Source organism: Anarhichas minor, unplaced genomic scaffold (genome assembly GCF_050575085.1).
Source record: "Anarhichas minor isolate MPS153535 unplaced genomic scaffold, ASM5057508v1 ptg000009l, whole genome shotgun sequence".
NCBI classification, from domain to species: Eukaryota; Metazoa; Chordata; class Actinopteri; order Perciformes; family Anarhichadidae; genus Anarhichas; species Anarhichas minor.
The window spans coordinates 5,073,623-5,095,237 of NW_027466455.1; the positions used below are offsets into that span (position 1 = coordinate 5,073,623).

The 21,615-nt window shown below is 41.1% G+C and overlaps 1 protein-coding gene across 1 annotated transcript; it reads left to right on the plus strand.

Annotated features, from left to right (window-relative positions):
- The first annotated feature begins 4,963 nt into the window (after positions 1 to 4,963).
- arsj (arylsulfatase family, member J) lies at positions 4,964 to 21,259 on the plus strand. The gene is made up of 2 exons (XM_076086869.1): positions 4,964 to 5,274; positions 19,864 to 21,259. Exons 1-2 carry the CDS (start codon positions 4,964 to 4,966, stop codon positions 21,257 to 21,259), a joined length of 1,707 nt encoding a protein of 568 aa, XP_075942984.1.
- Positions 21,260 to 21,615: the final 356 nt, after the last annotated feature.

Here is a 21,615-nt window from a genome sequence, read left to right on the forward strand (position 1 = left end):
TTTTATGCAACCATCCAAAAAACAAAGGATTTCTTGGAAACAGGGGGCCTGGTATCCGTTGGGTCTGAGCGCCTAAGGGATCCAAATGCTTGATGACACACAGTCACATAAAATCCCGGCCCAGCTCTTCATATCCTGTGCCACTGCACTGTAATAGTGGGCTGTGGCAATGAGTGCTGACTTAGGATGAGATCATGCTGCTTCTTAAGGATGTCAGAGAGCTTGAGGTCACTTCTTGGAGTGGGCTGAATTCATTCTGAGTGTTATCCTCCCCCTGTAATAGCATGACTAAGGAATTGTACCTCTTCTACAATGCTAAGGACTCATTTTGTGAATTAGATTTGAGTCAATTGCTGTCCAAAAAAAGTAGGAGGAACTCAATTCATTTAATTCCAACATGCACTGCAATGATTCATGAATGCATGCTCATTCTGGTTACATGTGTAGACATGCTGGAGACACTCTCCTGCTTGCTGTTTGCTCTGGACGCTCCAATCTGTCAACTTTGTTTTTCAACCCGAAAATATATTCATTTCCCAATACCACTGGGTTACTGTGCGTGTTTGTGCATGTGTGTTCTGCATGCATGTATTTCCAGAGCCTCCAGCGATATAGTATGTGAGGGTCTTTCAGAGAAACACTGTACGGGCCCCCGGACACCTCCTGCCCAATTCAGTGGCTCACAGCAGGCCTCTTTATAGCAGCCCAGGATCATACTAATATGGGCAGTTATAGAACAGCACCAGGTAGAGGCTGCTACTGATTACCTGTGAAGCAACAAACAAACTGAATGAGATAAAGCCTTTTGGAGCCTGTTTTATACACCAGACAAAAAACACAACAACATTTTAGCTTGTTTTCCAACGTCAACTGATGTACAGCTGACTTCCATAACTTTACTGAAAACTACAGCAACAACAAGCGTGTCCCAGCCATGTGCATCACTTTTTGGTTTCCATTGGGCTGTGTGCTACTTGAGGCACATTTCTGTATTTGGTTGTGTTTTCTGTAATTGTAGCATGTTTCTGCTTTAAGTTGGGCTTTCTACATTTTTATAATATTTTTCTATAGTTCAGCTTGTTTCTGTTGAATGTTTTCTCTATTGTCAGCATGTTTTTGTACTTGGTTTTCTTTTCTTTATTTGCAAATGTCAGATTGGTGCAGATTTTTTTGTTCGTTACCAACAGGCTTGCTCACTATTGCTAAACTTCCAGCCTGGTGTGATGGTGGCTTAGTATAAAATTGGAATGGCTTCTCCCCTTTGTTAATCAAACTTTGGCTTGTTTAGCACTTGTTAAGCACAAATGCTACATAAGCTTGCACTAGCAAGCTAGTTGATTCATCAGACCTTGAACCAAACTAAATCTTTGAAAAAGATCCATTGCCCTCTCAGATGTATTCATGCCATTTAAGAATCATCCGTGTTCATAAAGTCAGCAAAGAGTTGCAACCAAGGTATTCCAGCTGATGGGATGTAATGATTTTAAAAGCCATTTATTAATGCTTCCTTGTGCTGTGTTTTCAATTTATTCACTAGCTTATATTTTAAAAACCTAAGAATGAATATCTCAATGCTATGTTTGCAGAATGGTTGTCCTTGCAACCTTACCTCTACATGTCACTGATCCCCAGTGTACCTTTATTTCAACTAGGAGGATGTGAAATATATATCTCTCCTGTCTGTTTTTGTAATTGATGTGCCTTTTCTCCAGGGCCAACACATTAATCAGAAGCTTGGTACCACAAGTGTAAATCCAGAGAAGAAAAACAAACTGCTCTCCTCACCAAGGAGCCCCAATGAAAACAGTTCAAATCTGTGGAAAGACAGTCATGCGGTTCGAGTAATCTGGTCCTGCACACTTGATCTGTTGTTGCCTTCAGGTCATGTTGGAAATATGTGGCTCGGTGTAAAAAGCGCATGTGTACCCAGAATTGTCCCGATGAAGGGCCACAGATGCCCTTGAGGTCATGCCATATATAGTTTTTCACAGACTTTGGCAGCTAGAAGCTCAATAAACAAAACTTAAAAACAATATTTTTAGACGATTTTTTAATTCCATTTTTTTGGGGTATTAATGCCTTTATTAGAGCAGCTGGAGAAAGCCAGGAAAATGGGGAGAGACAATGGATGATATGCAGCAAAGGCCCATGGGTAAGAATTGAACCCAGGCCACCACAAAGGACTCATCCTGGGGTACATCCCAAGTCTCTTAATTGCATCCCCGTTTCCCTCACTTGCGTTTCCCCGTTTCCCTCACTCCCTTTCCTTGCATCTTAGTCCTTCCCACCAGGGATGCATGGAGAGACGCAAGGAAACCATGGGAGGAGAGAGGAAACAAGGAAATATGTTTTAACATACATGAGACGTCCTTTCCTCAGTTGCGTCACGTGAAGCGACGTGTTTCTGATGACGGCGGCCGCTGATCAGCTGTCGGTCGGCTTTAACAGCTGGAGAGACTTTTGATAAGTTTGTGTCTGTTCACATGATCACTGTACTTAATAACAGTAACTAATAATACTAATAACTAATAAAGACAGTTATCATCACTGTAGAGCTGTGTTCTCTCTGTAGCCTGTTACCTCTTTAACAAACTGTGTTCTGTTTATAAGCGCAGGATCGATTTCTACCGACAGAATGAGTTTGACTTATTTATGAATTATTTGCATCTGTACGTTTTGAAATTGTGACTGTGACGTCATTATTAAATAACCCAGAATATGATTATGGTTTCTCTTAAATTATAAAACTCATCAAACAAGACACTCAGGAATGATCAGCCTCACGTGACTGAATGAAATGATGATAAATGATGTAAAAAGCTCCCTCTGACTTTAATTGTATTCATAATAAACGTTATTGAGGGAAATATCAGATCATGAAAACACAAATCTTTCTAATAAATTAAGAAAGTTGTTTGTGGTCCTTTTGTTGTTCAGACTACAATGAACATTTATTTAAACCAGATGTTGAATCAGAAAACTAATCAAATATATAACTTGAGTTTAATCTGTGATCAGTCTTCACTGTTTACATGTTGAAAAAGAATCGTATCAGTCCGATCAGCTGCAGCGTCCAATCACATAACTGATGAACAATGAGGGGGCGTGTCAGCCGTTAAAACACTTCCTGGAAGTCTGTTCTCGTGGGTCCTCGCTCATGGCTCCTCTGAGATCTCTCCTCGCTCCTCGATCCTCAGAGCAGAAATAAGAGCTTTGGGACGGCTGTCAATATGGCGGCGCAGAACAACTTCCGGTTTGAGCGAGGAGAGAGGAAATGACAATTAAGAGACTTGGGATGTACCCACGGACTTTAAGGTGTGCTCCGGCGAAGTCCGTGAGGGTTTAGGGATGTCCCACTGTCAAATCATCGAGTGTTTGAGGGCTGCAGACATTTTGAGCCCTTTATGAACCCTTTCAGCATAGGATGCTGACTTTGCCTCAGGGAATTACCCACAAATCATTACAATCATTACACGGGTAATTATTGGACGCTTGGAGACGTAAAAAAAGGTAAACAAAGAGGACGGCTCACCTGTGTTCAGCCTGTCTTATTTAATTTACGCAGAAACATTAAGGGATAAAAATGGAACATAAAAACACATATTTATTTATTTATTCATTAAATATTTGATTTTGTAATTGAAGCTGTTTTGACAAAAACGAGTAAATAGATTATATGAAGTTACCTCTCATCTAGTGAGGAAAGAGCCTGAAGACGTTCAAATCAGGGAGTACAAAGTATAAAATAAATACACACAATTATACATCATATTTTTTGTCGTTTTCATGGTAACGTGATATGTTGCAGCAAAGTGCTGTCCCATTCATATTTACACCATCCAAGCCCTCACAGTCTCTCACACTCAACCACTTACCAGGTGACGTCAGTAAGTCCTTGAGGGTTCAGGGTTTGAGGGTGTAGGGGGGACATTGGGATTGGGCCAATTAAGAGGGTACTTCTCAAGTCTCTTAATTGCATCCCCGTTTCCCTCACTTGGGTCCTTTCCTTGCGTCTTAGTCCCTCCCACCAGGGATGCATGGAGGAAACCATGCCAGGAGCAAGGAGCGAGGAAACGACAATTAAGAGACTTGGGATGTACCCATGGGCACACTCTTCCACGTGAGCTCCATATCCACCAATGAGCACCATTAGGGACCTCCGCCCATGGTAAACTTTTTGATCGGGTTACTCATGTTCCCTGTGGATCCCTATTCTATATGAAAACATATTACAAGTTCCAGATAAGGTGATGATTTATCTGTTTAGGTTTGCATAGTGTGGCCGTATGATAATAAGTAACACACTCGCCATGTTGAGAGCCACTACTGGCACTAGATATGCTCAGAATTTCGCATTTAGCGACTTAAATGTAGAATTGTTGTTTTTTGCATAGGAACGTGACTTTTACTGTAAAATAAAAAAGAAGAAAAAGCTGCTGAACTACATCAACCACACATTAGATAACGGCTGTCCAGCCTCACCTCCAACTAAACCCTGGAGGAAGAGCTTTCCAAACTGCTCGTGAACGCACCGTGACTCGTGTAGCTCCCATGGTGGCTGCTGGGCGCTGCAGACAGCGGAGGACGTCCACATGGACCTGCCTCCTCCTCAGAGAGACAGCCAGTGTGTGTCTTCCCTCCTCAGCGTGAAGGAGCGCCGTGTGACGGGATGGAGGTTTTATGCTACAGTTCTGAAAGTTTGCAACATGCAGAGGGCTGTGAGACTCTAACAGCAGCTGTTCAGGACGTTTATCTGGTTTCCACTTGGATTCATAGTGTTGTCGCCTCTGGTTTTTCCCCACAAACCGCGGAGCTGTCGGTGGACTGTGTGGTTGGAGAGGAGGACTGAACACGATGCGAACCCGGTTTGTCCCCCCTGAACGTGTGCAACACGTTACCGCCCGCACACACGGTCTCACTGAGCGACAGTAACCGTGCCTGGAGGTCTGGATCTGGCTAAATCATGTTCATCTTGTGGGTCCCGGTTAGTTTATTCCTCAGCTTCATCGTTTCTCAGACGTGGAGCGTTCATATGTCGTGGGACAACTGGGACGCTGAGGTGCGCAACCGAGGGAACGAGTTTGATAAACCGAGCTCTCAGCCGCACATCGTGTTCATCCTGGTGGATGATCAAGGCTTCCGGGATGTCGGCTACCACGGATCAGAGATCAAAACCCCGACCCTGGACCGGCTGGCAGCAGAGGGAGTCAAACTGGAGAATTATTATGTGCAGCCGCTCTGCAGCCCGTCCAGGAGCCAGCTCATGACCGGCAGGTATAGCGCACTAGTTCCCAATTACTGGTCATGTAACGGCCCGTCTTTATGGAGTTTACTGGATAAAGTAACTGATAAATGGAGTCCAGGCAGTCTGCCATGGCTCTGTCAGAGGGTCAGCTGAAAGAGTACATCACCCATGTGAGGGCCATTTCCATGACGTTTTATGTGATAATCAGAATTGAATTATTATTCAAATATCTCACTTTAAGTTACAGTAGATGAGACAGTTGTGATATGGTTTCATCAGATCTCTGCTGATGTCACTAAAATGTGAATGGTGCATGCAACCGCATGGTTCAGGTTAACCATAAAATCTTCATACTCATTTTTTATAACTTTCACCTTTATAACGAAATGAACATAAGTACACCTCAGTCCTCAGCTGGGTGCATTTCAGTATTTTAGTTTTTTAGGTAAAATACATTGCAATAATGAAATAATGCCTCACACAATCTCATAAAGAACTAGAAAATGCATTTCCTGCTGAAAATGCGTTGGAATGCTGAAAGCTGAAATGAATTGTAAAAAAAATTGCTGAAAATAGATATCCAATTCAAAAACAATTGCAAAAAGCTTAATAATATTCGAACGGTTTCTGTAGCTTAAAAACTTTCAGCGGTAGTGATATTTGTTGTAGTAGTACTAGAAGTTGTAGTAGAAGTATTAGTAGTAGTAGAAGTATTAGTAATTAGAAGAAGTAGAAGTAGTAGTATCAGTAGTCGTAGTAATAGCTGTAGTAGTGGTCGTAGTATTTAATATAACAGTAGTAGAAGAAGTAGTAGTAGTAATAATAGTAAAGTCAGTTTTTGAAGTAGCAGTAATAGCAGGAGTAGTAGTACTAGTAACAGTCTTACTAATAGCTGTACTAGTATTAGTACTGGTAGTAGCAGGAATAGCAGTTGTAGTATAAGTAATAGTAGTAGTGGTAGTAATAGCAGTAGTGGTAGTAATACTATTGATGGTAGTTATAGTAGTAGTAATAGTAGCAACAGCAAAAGTTGCAGTAGAAGTAGTAGTAGTAGTAGTAGTAGTAGTAGTAATACTAGAAATATTAGCAGCAGTAGTAGTAGTCGCAGTATTAGTAAGAGCATTCATTATTTCAACAAAAAAGCCAAATTTTGAGCTTAACGTTTAAATAGTTAATCCATGAGGCTTTTATTTTGAAAGGGTGGGACTGGGTGGGGGAGAGAGGGGGAGAGGAGACATAATCTTAATGTTTGACACACACAAACAGAGGTTATTAAATGACAGGCTTCATCACAAGCATTTCAGTTAGAGTTCACTCTGGGGCTTTTATTTTAAAATGGGGTGTGTGTGTGTGGGGGGGGGGGGGTCCTCTTAAAATCTCTAAGACCTGAATGACTGTGAGAGTGTTTGTGAGTGAGTGAGAGAGAGAGAGAGAGAGAGAGAGAGAGACTCTGATCTCTCTGGCAATCTTTCTCATTTGGAGATTGTCCTGTTTTATCATTTACAGCTTACATGACTATTGTCCTGCTCTGCCATGTCTTTCCTCGTCTCTCCCTCTTGTGTCGCGGTGTGTGTTAATGTCACTCAAATCAGGAAACTTATCAGAATACCCATATTTGATTGGCTGAGCTGCATCACGTATATCTCTAAATCATGTGTGTGCGGCTTTTATTTAAAAATGGGGGGGGGGGGGGGGTCCTCTAAAAGTCTCTAAGACCTGAATGACTGTATGAGAGAGAGACACACACAGAGAGAGAGAGAGATAGAGGGAGAGAGACAGATAGAGGGAGAGGAGTGTATGTGTATGTGCGTGTGTGTCTGTGAGTCTGTGTGTTTATCAACATCACTAATGAGCTCATATAAACACCTGTGTGCTTGGGTGCATGTTGGTGATTGGAGCACCTGTGTGTTAGAGGCTAACTAGAAAATGCATTTCCTGCTGAAAATGCGTTGGAATGCTGAAAGCTGAAATGAATTGTAAAAAAATTGCTGAAAATTGAGAAATGGGAGACTACACGTCTGAAAAATGATGAAGCCCGAAAGCATTTAAACTGCACTGCTGAAAACCCTTCTAGTTGAAATGTCTCACTATGGTGTCTGTAGCTGAAAGTATGAGAAGAAGGCTTTGAAAGTTGAAGAAGTTTAACAGGATTTGAAGATTTTCTCCATAGAGATCCCATTCAAAAGAAAATTGCAAAAAGCTTAATTCAAAAAGTTTAAAGATTACAAATATGAAAAGTCAAAGCACCCCTCTCCTGAAAGAGCTGAACATTTTGATATTTGAACAGTTTCTGTAGCTTAAAAAAATGTCAGCAGTAGTGATATTTGTAGTGGTAGTAGAAGTTGTAGTTGTAGTAGAAGTATTATTAGTAGTAGAAGTATTAGTAGCATTAGAATAAGTAGTAGTAATAGCAGTAGTGATATTTGTAGTAGTAGAAGTTGTAGTTGTAGTAGAAGTATCATTAGTAGTAGAAGTATTAGTATTTAGAAGAAGTAGTAGTATCAGTAGTAGTAGTAATAGCTGTAGTAGTGGTCGTAGTATTTAATATAACAGTAGTAGTAGTAGTAAAAGTAATGGCAGTATTTGAAGTAGCAGTAATAGTAGTAGTACTAGTAGCAGTCGTACTAATAGCTGTAGTAGTATTAGTACTGGTAGTAGCATGAATAGCAGTAGTAGTAGTAGCAGTTGTAGTATAAGTAATAGTAGTAGTGGTAGTAATAGCAGTAGTGGTAGTAATAATATTGATGGTAGCAGTAATAGCAGTAGTAGTAATAGTATACAGCAACAGTTGTAGTAGTAGTAGTAGTAGTAGTAGCAGCAGTAGTAGTAATACTAGAAATATTAGCAGTATTTGTCGCAGTATTAGTAAGAGCATTCATTATTTCAACAAAAAAGCCTAATTTTGAGCTTAACGTTTAAATACAGTTAATCCATGGGGCTTTTATTTTGAATGGGTGGGGCTGGGTGGGGGGGAGAGGAGACATAATCAGAAAGTATGAAACACACAGAGGTTATTAAATGTCAGGCTTCATCATAAGCATTTCAGTTAGAATTCATTCTGTGGGGCTTTTATTTTAAAATGGAGTGTGGGGGGGGGAGTCCTGTAAAAAACTCTAAGACCTGAATGACTGTATGAGAGAGAGAGAGAGAGAGAGACATACGGAGATAGAGAGAGAGGAGTGCATGTGTGTCTGTGAGTCTCTGTGTTTATCAACATCACTAATTAGCTTCATCAGAAACACCTGTGTCCTTGCAGCCTTTTCATGGAGATTAAACAGGGAAACACCTCTCAAACAAATCCTCAAAACTCCCATAACCGTAGCTCCTATTGCTCCGATATTAATAAATGAGAGGAAGGATGAGTTGAAGAACAGATCCTGTAAAAATTGTGTCTGTAGTGTAAAAAATGTGGCTGAACTGGCGATCTAGAAATGGGGTACCGTGTTCTGTGGAAGATGTTTTTGAAGCAAAATTTAACATTGGTCTCTATGGAGCAGAAAGTTGGTTTTCCTCTCAATTACAGGCTTCTGTGTCAAATGTGTAAATCTGTGGGATTCCACAGTCATTTGTCTACGACAAGGACAAGATTAGCTACTTTTAAATCCACAAATTATGCATGAAGAGTGAAAATTGTGGACTCAGTGGCAAAACACAAATGTTTTTTTCACAAGAATCTCAAGCTGCTCTTCACTCTAGCGGTGACATCACGCACTCTAAGCTGCGCAATACACACCCATTATAAAGTCAGAAAAGGGCTGAAAAAAATCATGAAAGTTAAATTGCTGCAGTTCAAAAAGTGTAAAAGATATCAAAAATCTGAATCATTCTGCAATAGATCAGGGTTTTCTCAACATTTTAAAGTTGAAATGATGTCTGTAGCTGAAAGTATGAGGTAGTAGAAGGATTTGAAAGTTGAAGAAGTTTAAGAGGATTTGAAAATATTCTCCATAGACATCCCATTCAAAAAGAAATTGCAAAAAGCTTAATAATTCAAAAAGTTTAAAGATTATAAATATGAAGAGATATAGCACCCATGAGCTGAAAGAGCTGAACATTTTGATAGTTGAACGGTTTCTGTAGCTTAAAAAATGAAGAAGAACAGTTTCAAAACACGTACGGAAGAAATAGTTGAGTGAAGTTGAAGAAGTTGAATAAAGATTGTTGTTGAGATTATTGTTGGAATGCTTAACAGCATTCCAAAAATTAAGAGTGAACAGTGATTTTGAACAAAACTACCTGTCAAACATATGCCCTCTATACCAAAACCATGAGACTAATCAATAAAATATGGATACCGTGAGAGAGATAAGACTCTGGCAAACGTGGAGATGTGTTTTTTAATGTTTGTGGTGTTAAAAATGTGAGCTCCAGCGCAATATGCAAAACTGGTACCGTCTGCTTTCTTTGAGAAATGAGTGGTCAGATTTGACATGGAGTTAAAGCTGAAAATATGAGGAAGTTGAAGGATTTGAAAGTTGAAGAAGTTTAAGAGGATTTGAAAATATTCTCCATAGACATCCCATTCAAAAAAAAAGTTGAAAAAAGCTTAATAATTCAAAAAGTTGAAAGATTAGAAATATGAGCAGACATGAGCTGAAAGAGCTGAACATTTTGATAGTTGAACGGTTTCTGTAGCTTAAAAAATGAAGAAGAAGAAGAGTTTCGAAAAACGGGACGGAAGAAATAGTCGGATGAATAAAGATTCGAAGAACAATAGTTGGAATGCTTAACAGCATTCCAACAATGAGTGAAAACGCTCAAGGGTCTGCACAGTCAGAATAAACTTTGTGGGACCGAATAATACAACCCACACATTATGACTTGTGCTGTATTACATGAAAACTACTGTTCCCACATGGGGAGACATGGGAAAACCACAGGATAGTGGCTATATCGTGTTTAAATATAAACCTACAGTCACGACTAGGGATCGACCAATATGTTTTATTCAGGGCCGATGCTGATGCAGAGGGCCTTGGTGTTGGTTGATGGTAAGGGTGCTTTCACACCTGTAGTTGGGTTCATTTGGTCGAGACCTAGGGAAACAATTATACATTGTTGCATTTTAGTTCTGGGCCGGTTCCTCGTCACGCTGACTTTTTACAAACGAAATAAGAGGAGTGAACATGAAGTTATACAGACTGATGAGGTGTATTTTTGTGGGTTTACTGTCACACACTTTCAAATAGAGAACAGCTTTTGATCTTTTAATCAGGGAATATACCCGCGCTGTCATGCTTATAGACATAGCTTTAGATACAGATCAATAAGATCGCTACCTGAACGGATCTCACAATCGGCAGATGAATTTAGTAGCAGTTTAGCATTTGAAATCATGCTAAAGTCACATATCTGCTATCATAAAATCCTGTGATTGGATTTGTTTGCTGTCACACCACAAACGAACCACACCTGAGTCCGCTTGGAGGCGGATGGAGACCCATATTTTCAGGCGGTCTCTGTTCAGTTCTTTGGTCTGCACCAGGGTTCAATTGACAGCTTTCAAACGACCCCAAACTAATCACATTAACCAGGCTAAAAGACCTGAGTTTGTGAAGAGACAAGAAGCTACATTTAGAGAAAAGTCCCCCAAAAAAGGTAAAATTTTTCGGTAGCAGAATATGTTTATTTTCTTATTTCCCATCTTGTTAATTATCTTGTGACCCCCTTAGATTTATCACGCTAGATGAGAACTGCTGGTTTGGGGACATGTCTAACCATGTTTATTTTACGTTTAGTTAGGACCTGTTTCGCTTTGGAACAAAGTCATTTAAATGCTGTTGAAACCCCAGTTAAGTATAACCTAGAAGTAAACCATACAAACAATAGGGTCTATGTTACAAGGGGCTAGAGTTTCTTTGGGAACTGGCAGATTAATAGAAGCAGTTGTATACAGCTGCTGTTGGAAGCATAGCAAAGCACTTTAACCTTACAGTAACAGGAGCTTGATTTCAACGTAGTCCGCTCCCTGGGAAAGAAAAATTCAACCTGTCTGGTTTTCTTTAAGATGCACTGATGAGATTAGAGGCTTAAAATCAGAGCTCTCTTTCTAATCCAGAGTTGTGCTCTTCAACCCCATCATGCGCCCACTGATCTTTACTGATCAAGAGAATGGCTTGCCGAAGGCAAGGGTAGAGGTTGCTCCTCCGGGCAGCCTCTAAAATTGAAAAATGTGAAGTATTTTTGGGGAATTTATACATGACATGGTGAACCAATATTTCTGAAACCCCTGCACTTATTTTGGGTCCTTTGTAATTACCGTATTTTCCGCACTATAAGGCGCACTTAAAAGCCTTTAATTTTCTCAAAAAACGACAGTGCGCCTTGTAATCCGGAGCGCCTTATATATGGATCAATTGGTTAATTGGTTGATCCATACTGGTTGTACACGGCGCTCTGTCAAAATGTTTCAGTACGACTGGTAAACTACAAAGCCGCACCACGGTAAACACCGGTACTGTGCTTACTCCTAGTCCAACACTACTTGTGTGTATAAAGACCCCAAAATGGCACCTTTCAAGAGACGTCAATAAAGTTTGACTGAATGATTTATCTGACTGTTTTGTTGACATTCCCTTTAGCACAGCTCCATCTAGTGGATGCATAACGCAACCCCAGTCAAACGTTTGACTGTAGTAGCTTCTATTCTATGCGCCTTATAATCCGGTGCGCCCTATATATAAAAACAGTTCTAAAATAGGCCATTCATTGAAGGTGCGCCTTATAATCCGGTGCGCTTTATAGTGCGGAAAATACGGTAAGTAAACGTGCTTCTGGAGTTTCAAAGATGAATGTTCAGGCGCCATAGAGCCATGTCAACATACCTGTCCAGACAAATCCAGCATATGGACTTTCTGGTACGTTCCATACATGATAAACACACTTTTCAGCTCTTGCATCAGTCGCTGAATCTCTAACCCTTTGCAATTATTTTCTTGACTCTTGTTCAGTTACACACCTGCAGGTTAGATTACAGTAAATACCAGCAAATTATAGCTGGTTTAACATTTCCATTTACAATGCAGACAAGGCAGACTGTATCGTACACATTTTATTAATCTGGTCTTCATAGTCACCCCAACCCACCTTCTCCATTGGCCGCAGGTGTTTCACCTGCAGTCACTGTTGTCAAGTAAAAAAAAAATATATATATATATATATATCAGTGGCGGGCCGTGCATTTTATACCTGGGCCTTCTGTGCTGTCCTACTACAGTTGAATTACCTCCTAATAACCTCATTATGATGCATCAATCCAGCAAACCTGCAGCGGATCCACACATTCCACCACACAAGAGCACGAGCCATTCAAATATTATTCATAAAAACAACATGATAGACAAATGAACAGTAGTAACGTTACTGCAGATGTAAAAAAAACAAATGCAGTTTGTCACTTACCGAATGCTGTTCACTTAATAAAGACAAAGTCCATCCTCCTTTCTTTGTTGACAAAGAGTTTAATCCCAGTACATCGTTTCAGTTCCAGTAAGAAGTCCTTCTCGATTCATGGACGCCAGTGACAGTCGAGCCTCCCCAGTTGTATTTCGCCGGTCTGCTGCGGCAGGTTCACAGCGGGGCTGGGATCCCACCTCCGCCGGGGCGCCCGCCGGCCGGCGCAGACCGCTCGCCGGGCCACAGTTGTTTCCCTGCGAACATGTTCGTTGAGTTGTAGATCCACTCGAGTCTCTCCAAAAGTTTTCAAAAGCACCGTAGCTTGTGTCCTGCCGTGCTGTGGTGTCCTCAGGTTAGCGTAGCGTAGCTCCAAACACCAAGAGCTCAGTTAAAATGAAACACATTCCCAGCCATAAAATATGCTACGCTGTCAGCCAGAAATACCGTTCATACAAATCCTTTTCCTGGCTGAGTCAGGCTGCCAGCTACGGCGTTGACTGACCATTTCTTACGATGTCCAGCTTTTCCTGAAATGTCCTTCTTTCTTGAGAAAGGCGTTGTCAGTAACTCCACCACTAAATCCGTTTCTCCTCCTTTTTCAGCCATTGAGTGTTAAAAAAACAAAGCTCGGTAAAACAATAAATAAACTACACCAAGTAAAACCATAACATTGTTGTAATTTCTTCCATATCTTTCAATTTGAACTCTTACTCCTCCAACTAAGCTCTGCTGGCAAGTTAAGTTTCAGTTCACAATAGTCACGTGCTCGCCCACTGACCAATCACAGCGCACGCTGCACCTCACTGCAGAGCTGCACGTTAAAACTGAGCTGCCCGTTAATGCTGACGTACTTGTAGGCCAGCTAGCAGGCTCTGACACGTCAAAGAATACACCCAACATGTCAAACTAAAGATCTGATTGGTTGAACACTATGACAATCAACAATATCGTCCCCATTCACTTAAAGTGCAAAGGGATTCACTTGTGAGTCTGCAGGCCTCTGCCTCTGTTCTTACCTAGAGACACAGAGGTGAAATCTGATTGGATAAAAGCTCTACTTAAAACAAGCTGCACTGGAAGCAGAGCAACTGAGGAAGACAGGAGCTGTGCAATGAGAAAATAAGATGATGGGAAAAATATTTTTATAAATTATAATACATGTGTATTTAAGAAAAATTATTAAATTATAAAATAGCTATAACTTTGATTCTGTTTCGACCAGCAGAGAAGGCCTTGCTGGCCCTGACGGCCCACCACTGGTATATATATATTTGAAACAAAATTTAATTTCATTATCAGTCAGCTCCATCAATGGGCTACCGTCCATCAACAAACAAAGATGAAGAATGTGCTCTGGGGTCCCGGGCCAATAAAGAGCAGACCTCAAGCAAGGATTGTGGCTCGATTCCAAAAAGCTCTTTTGTCATCCTGTGTTCTTATATTATAGCCCATTGGATTTGAATCTGACCTAAACCACAGGGAGAATGGGGTTGTTTATTTGCTCAAAGCAGCTCTTTTTCACTCTGCTCAACTCTGTCTCCTACTTTATCACACTTCCCATTTGTCCACACATATCTCAAACTCGTCTTAGCCTCTCACTCACCCTTTTCTAGTTGTTTAAGTGATCTGTCACTCTTTCACTTCCCTTCCTTACCCCACACCAGTCTGTCCTAGAACTCCTTGGTCGAGTTGCGCAAATATGACCCAAGCAAATGAATGTTTGGGGTGACAAATTAGCAATATTTCTAAAGAAGTTTGGCTTTGTATTTGTGATATAGGAAGTCCTGAAAAGAAAGAACCCTCATTACCTGCAAGAGTCTTTAATATAGAGACGATAAGGCCAAGGCAGAAGCAAAACTGAAGGGAAATATTTAGAGATGGCAAAAAGGTAAACGAGTTTGCTGAAAGGAAGCGCTAAGTAAGACAAACTGCTCTGGGGCTGACTTTGATTAAATGCAGAGCACTGAGTTGAGGCTGCTTATTTGAACCATATGTGAAGAGGACGTGGAGCAGGAATACAAGAGAAGGCCCCAGCCTGGGCAGCAGGTCTGCTTGGGAACCTCCACAACCTCAGAGGCCTGAGTGGTGGCCAATGCACTTGTCTTGTGGGCCTTGAGCGATTGCTGGCATTCGGTGATTCGAATTTAATGGCATGTGTGATTTGTTGGCCATGTGGCTCAGTGCATGTGTAAATAAACCAGAGAGACATTGTGAGTACAGCAGCATTTAACTCTAAAGCTTTTGACTACACTCTTTTGTGTGATGAGATGGGGAATGGAGTCGCTGAACTACAACAAATATTTGCCTGCCTGTCCATGGCTTGAATCCATGCTGGATAAAGGATGCAGAGATGACGTGGGTTCCTATTCATGCCCTGCTTTGTTTTAAAAGAACCCATAAATCAGTCACAATCGACAAGTGCAAGGACTACTGGGCAGGACAGAGGATCCCCAGAGGGCAGTAGTTACTGCAGTCATTATTTTAAGGCCTCATAAATACTAAAGACCTAGAACTGTCCTTCAGGTGCCCCAAAACCTGCAAAGTCAAGACCTAGTTCCCCTATGAACCCCATCGTATGTCAAAGAGAAACAACACAGGGATACTTTGAAAGTCTTTGCACTCCACCTTATACCGTTCTTGGTCAAGATCTCAGGCTGGTTTGACTGATTTGTGGAGAAATCCCAGGCTCCTCTTAGCATGACATTCTCATTACATGGCTGTAACCTTTTGGTATGTGAACACCAGCAAACCTGCAGGAGCTGCAAAAGCAGGGGTTGGGGCTCGTAAGGGGTCAAATCTTAAACATGTATGTGCACATGTATGTGCTCTCCATTATTTTCACTTTCTGGGTTGTGTCATCTGTTCTTTTCTGCAAGGCCTATTTTCTTTGTACCGTTGCTTGACAATTAGAAATACAATGATGGAAGGGCAGAAGTGGAAAAATTATCTTTGTATAAAGGGAATGAATACAAAAGATGCTTGAAGATAATGGAGCGTATCACATCCAAAAATAATTTTAGAGACATTTATGGGCTAGTAACAAGACTTAAGTTCACCATGTGCAATGCTTGTGGAAAACTTGGAGAAGGTATGGAGAACAAGGTTTTACAAGAACTCGTCCTTCATCAAGTTAATTATATATTATGTGGATTTTTTCAACAAGATAGTGGTGTAAACAAGCTTTTTTAAAGTCTTTTTTTCTAATGAAAGACCAACAATGCCTACTCTATCTCCCAGTGTGCGTGTCTGTAGTTGGGTTTCAAAGCTCCCCCTATATCGCCATATGAAACCAAGACTCTCTTGGCTCCCACCAGGGCCATTGTGGTCTTAGTTTGAATTCACCAACCTGACCTCAATGACAAGGCAATGAATAGAGGTATCAAATTCGGAATTGGGCCGTATTATTATCCTGAGTAGTTGAATATTTTAGAGGTCCTGGGAACCTGTTTTGAAATCTGTGGGAATTATTGTTGCCAAATTGTAAACATTTGTTTCCTAACTTCATTTCCAAAATATTTGGAGGCATCAAGCCCAGTTGGCATTTTGTTTTAGCAAAGCATAGAGCTGAACAGACAATATCATTCTCCCAAGAGAACAAACAGCTCTGCCACCAGGTTCATCCAGAATGTACCAACAGCAGCTAGAATTGAAACCATGAAGAGGTGGGTCAGTGTTCAGGGATTCCCCAAAGATATTGCTTAGTGGAGGTGATGAGGGCTGAGCTGTGACTCAATTGCATGCACATACATTCAACACAGTGCATTGCTGCCTAGCTACAGCTCACACCTCACCTCACACCAGTCGGTACATTGGCTGTTTGAGAATTTACTTTGCCAGATGCAGAGCATGCCATTATTACCTGTGACATTAAGTATGATTGTGGCTTTTCAAAACTCCCACAGTCTATCAATTCATCACATGTGCACAACCATTGGCAGTGATAGCTCAGTCATCATCGTCATCATCGAATGTCTGAAAGGTTGGTACCTACATCATATGGAGTGCAGTTTGCTGAGTGCTCAATCATGACATGATATACATGACAAGAAAGGAGACAAAAGGACAATTTAAAGTCATGAAAAGCAGATGGAAAAATTGACACAAAAGAAATGCACCTTTCACTAGCGTATTAGACAGACTGCCTCTTCCATTGTTTTCAATGTAAGCATGACGGCCTCAAATGTTGTGGTGGCTCTAGGGGGAAAGTCAAAGACTCATTAGTAATTAGGATTCATCCTCTGGGCACCATGAATGTCAATCCATCCAATAGTAGGAGATATATTGCCAGCCATAGAACTAAGGACAGAATTCATGACAATATCCTGGCTTTACTGTCACCATCTAAACTGGCTGAAAACAAATCATACACTCAGTATCAACTTAAATTAATTTAATACTAGATTCTATCTCTCACTTTATTTCTGATTTTCCCTTCACCAACCTACACTTGGCTTGCTGTAGAAAACTGTGTAGATGCTTAACTTAAGTATGTGTGAGATTCTCACATTTCCATAATACCTTTTTTTTGTGTGGGGGAATTAAACATATACACGTCTGGCCCCAGATGTGTATTTGTTTTGATAGTCACAGTTTGTATGAGTACACATGCAGACCAACACCAAGGGTGCTCAGATCAATCATCCAATGCGGCCAATATTCTGTCTAAATAGTTTGATTGATGGTCTTTATATAGGCCGATCAGATGAGGCAAAAACTACAAGACAATTTCTCTATGCATTGCTAAATTGGTTTGACCGGAGTTGTGAGTTGTGTCTCTGAAGACCCTTTTACACAGCCAATTCACAGCGAGACTGTTGCGCCGTTAATCTGTCTCGCTGTTCATATAAATGGTACGAACACGGAGTGGTAGGCCAGAACCAGCTATCGGTGATCGGCCCCACAATTCTCTACCGGAACAACCTTAACCAATACCACTGTCCTACTGCTGTAGTAAGTGTGTAGATTTATACATGCACACGTGTGCTCAATTATCCTAATGACGTTGAACAGACATTTCACCATCCTCCTGACAGATTAGTGTTGTCAACTGCTTAAGGTGAATTACTCTGGAGAAAAAACAATTAAGGCCATGTTCCAGACCTTCATTGAAAAACATGCCGATTTCATCGTTTAGATGGTGACACCAAGTCAGGGTGTCTGCAGTGAAAAAAGCGTGAATAGCTACATTTTTATTGCTGATGATCTACGTTTACATAGCATTATGTTATTACAGATCTCCCTCCATCATGCCAAAGTTAAGTAAGCTTCATCAAACTAAAACAGGCTAAAACTGTAAGCTTGAAGAAATACAAGCTGTTGGCCTAGCCGGCTGTGCTCCATGCAGGGTAGTGTGTATGTGTTTGCATTTGCAGTCTGTGCTATTATGTGGATATGTGTAGAGTGCATTGTTTTGTTGAATAGGATTTGAGCTGTAAATCATGTGTTTAGTGCTATGTTTGGAACGTTGCACATACCATACAGTGGTGTAACCATTGAGGAACTTTTGAATTCTCAAGGGGCATGAAGGTTTGCTAGGCCTGACCACCTTCTGGTTCTCCTCCAACTGAGTCCTCCTCTATGGAACCTAAACTAGACACCTATTTTCACTCCTTGAATTTATAATGTTTTGTGTGTTCTTGAATAGATTTAATTATATATATTTCTTTCACTTTACTTAAAGCAACCAATGACCACTTACAGTAACTTACAATAACACTATAGTGCATTGTAACAGTGATTATAATGCATTGTAAAAAGATTATAATGTATTACAACAATGGGAATTATAATACACTATGATCCTTGCCAGCAATTATGAAGTATGATAATACTTCACCTTACAAGTCATTGTAAAATGACCTATAATGTGTTATAGTTTTGTTTTGTTATAAAGCTTTATCCATATTTATGAGTGCTTAAAACTATAATTATATAGTGCTATAGGCAGATTATCATGCATTATCAACATACTTATAATGCATTTGCATACATTGGCATCATAGAAGGTGTTAACGTTTCTTTTTATATCCAGATCTAGAAATCTCATCTAGATCTACGTAGAAATGTCAGATCAATAATTGAGTGTAAAAGCCCAAAAATCTTACAAAGCATTATTTATTTATATATATATTTATTTATTGGTGACGTTCGCAATTGTTGATTAATTGATGACGTGGTGGTGTGGCAATGGGAGAGTATTTAAACTGCAACGTTTAAATACAATAATTCTTCAACAATTATATTATATGCATGCAGATATGTTCATGTAGTTATTTTGTGGTAATAAAAGTTGAATACCTTTTGGACAAAGAGCACTTGGAAGTTTACATTTGTAGTGAAAGGAGTTGGAAAATACCTCATATCAAAATTCCTCATTCCATTGAGTCTGTCCTTTACTCATCAACAGTGCTGTTTTAACTCACTGCCAAGATGTCTGCCACAGCATCATCAGCTCCAGGTAACAACTCTGTTTCCTGTCTGGTCTTGCGTGACAGTAACTCTGTTTTTGCTCTGCCCCCCTAACTACCACTACCCACCCACCCCCTTTCACTGCACTGTTAGACATCAGTTGAACATTACCCTGAGCTTGGCTTGCTCACATATAAATACTCTTCTGTTTGCTTTGGACTGGGTCCACTGATGGTTTGGATATCGTACCAGTGTGAAAATTCCAACACAAAGATTGTCTCTGTGACTAATGACTTATTGCAATCAAGTGGTTGGAGAGAGGAGTCCTTTTCGGGAGGAAAATCTCCTCTTCAGTTTTATAAACTTATACTGGCAGCGTTTCAGTGTTTCGATAATTTTATTGAAATGTCATACAGTAGCATGTGAATGTTATATGAATACACTCATGCAGCAGGGCCTATTACCCTATCTGGACCAGTTTGTGAGCTAATTTGACAACTCTTGAAAGTTTTAGCAAAGTATATAGAGGAAGGATTTTGGGGTGTAATCAGATGTAATGTCATGGCTGACTAAATCCTCGTGGCTTGGTGCTTCATTCTGTTAATGCAAATCAATTGATTGTTTAATAGCTAGTAAATACAGTCCTTTTTCAGTTTTAAGTAGCATAATTGTTTCAAGCAAAGAACTTTCTAAAAATAATTAGAAAATAATTTCAGGCTTAACCTATAGATGGCCAGTTTTCATCAGCCCAGAAATTGTATATTTCTACAACTGTTAATGTCTATGACGGGCTGATATGTGTTTATATTTTGTAGGTATCAGATCCACACAGGCCTTCAGCACTCCATCATTCGAGCTACTCAGCCCAACTGCCTGCCCCTGGAAAATGTCACCCTGCCCCAGAAGCTCAAGCAAGCGGGATACTCCACCCACATGGTGGGCAAGTGGCACCTGGGCTTCTACAAGCGTGGCTGCCTGCCCACCCAGCGCGGCTTCGACACTTTCTTCGGCTCCCTGCTAGGAAGTGGGGACTACTACAGTCACTATAAATGTGAAGGACCCGGTATGTGTGGCTATGATTTATATGAAGGGGAAGAGGCAGCTTGGGAACAAGACCGCGGCTTGTACTCGACCATGATGTTTACTCGAAAGGCTATCAGCATCCTAGCCAATCACAACCCTCGCAGACAACCCTTGTTTCTCTACTTAGCCTATCAGGCGGTTCATTCACCTCTGCAGGTTCCTGCCCGCTACCTCGCGCGCTACAAGGGCATTCCAAACTTGCATCGTCGGAAATATGCTGCCATGGTGTCCTGTCTGGACGAAGCTATCCACAACCTCACGTTAGCGCTAAAACGCTACGGTTATTATGACAACACAGTTATAGTGTACTCCTCAGATAATGGAGGCCAGCCATTAGCAGGTGGGAGCAACTGGCCCTTGAGGGGGAGTAAAGCCACCTACTGGGAAGGGGGGATTCGGGCGGTGGGCTTTGTTCACAGTCCCCTGTTGGTAAACAAAGGGACGAAATGTCGATCGTTGATCCACATCACTGATTGGTTCCCTACCCTGGTGACCCTGGGGGAAGGGACTTTAGACGAAGACCTAAATCTGGATGGGTACGATGTCTGGGAGGCTATCAGTGAAGGCCGCCCATCTCCTCGCCAGGATATTCTTCACAACATTGACCCAATCTACATCAAAGCCAAGAATGGTTCGTGGAAGGCTGGGTATGGCTTATGGAACACTGCCATCCGGGCTGCGCTCCGGGTGGGCCACTGGAAGCTCCTGACGGGTGTTCCCGGCTACAGCGACTGGGTGCCCCCGCAGACCTTCTCCAACCAGCGGCTAACCAACCGCTGGCATAATGAGCGTGTCCATTGGGACCGGGGTAAGTCCATCTGGCTGTTCAATATCACAGCCGACCCTTATGAGAGAGTGGACTTGTCCCAGCGCTACCCTCACATAGTGAAGAAGATGCTCATACGGCTAGCGCAGTACAACAAGACTGCAGTGCCGGTGCGTTACCCGGCTAAAGACCTGCGCTCCAACCCTCAGTACAATGGGGGCGTGTGGGGACCCTGGTACAAAGACACCAGGGAGGAGCAAGAGGAGGATGAGAGATACAATAACTTGTTCACCAACCATCTTGGAAAAAGAAGGTGGAAAAAGAAATCAAAGAACAGAAAGCTGAAAAGGAAGGTAGAATAGTAGCCTACCCAATTTGTGAAAGACTTTTCTCAGGGATTGACATTTCCTGTTTCAGGATTGTCCTCTAAGACGTTCTAACTCCAGTTAGTTTTAACTTGACTCCACGATATACTGTATGAAAAACAATGGACCTTTTGAAATGCCTCAAGAGAGAAAAAGAAAAAGATCCTCTCATTCAAACACTGTTGTCATGCCCAGACACAACTAAGACCTCATGTTAATGTTAGGGGTATTTGACGAATAATACTTTTTCTAGATTGTGTTGCATGCTTGAACTGTTGTCACCTTTGGATTGTTCTGTAGATTCATGTTTCACTTAGAGTAGAAAATAAATCTTCCTAGACAGTTGCCATAAA

Bases quoted from the DNA above. Each gene is read 5' to 3' on its own strand.
- arsj (XM_076086869.1), top strand. From the start codon at position 4,964: ATGTTCATCTTGTGGGTCCCGGTTAGTTTATTCCTCAGCTTCATCGTT. The intron at 5,275-19,863 runs GTATAGCGCACT...TATATTTTGTAG, and splicing joins AGCCAGCTCATGACCGGCAG to GTATCAGATCCACACAGGCC.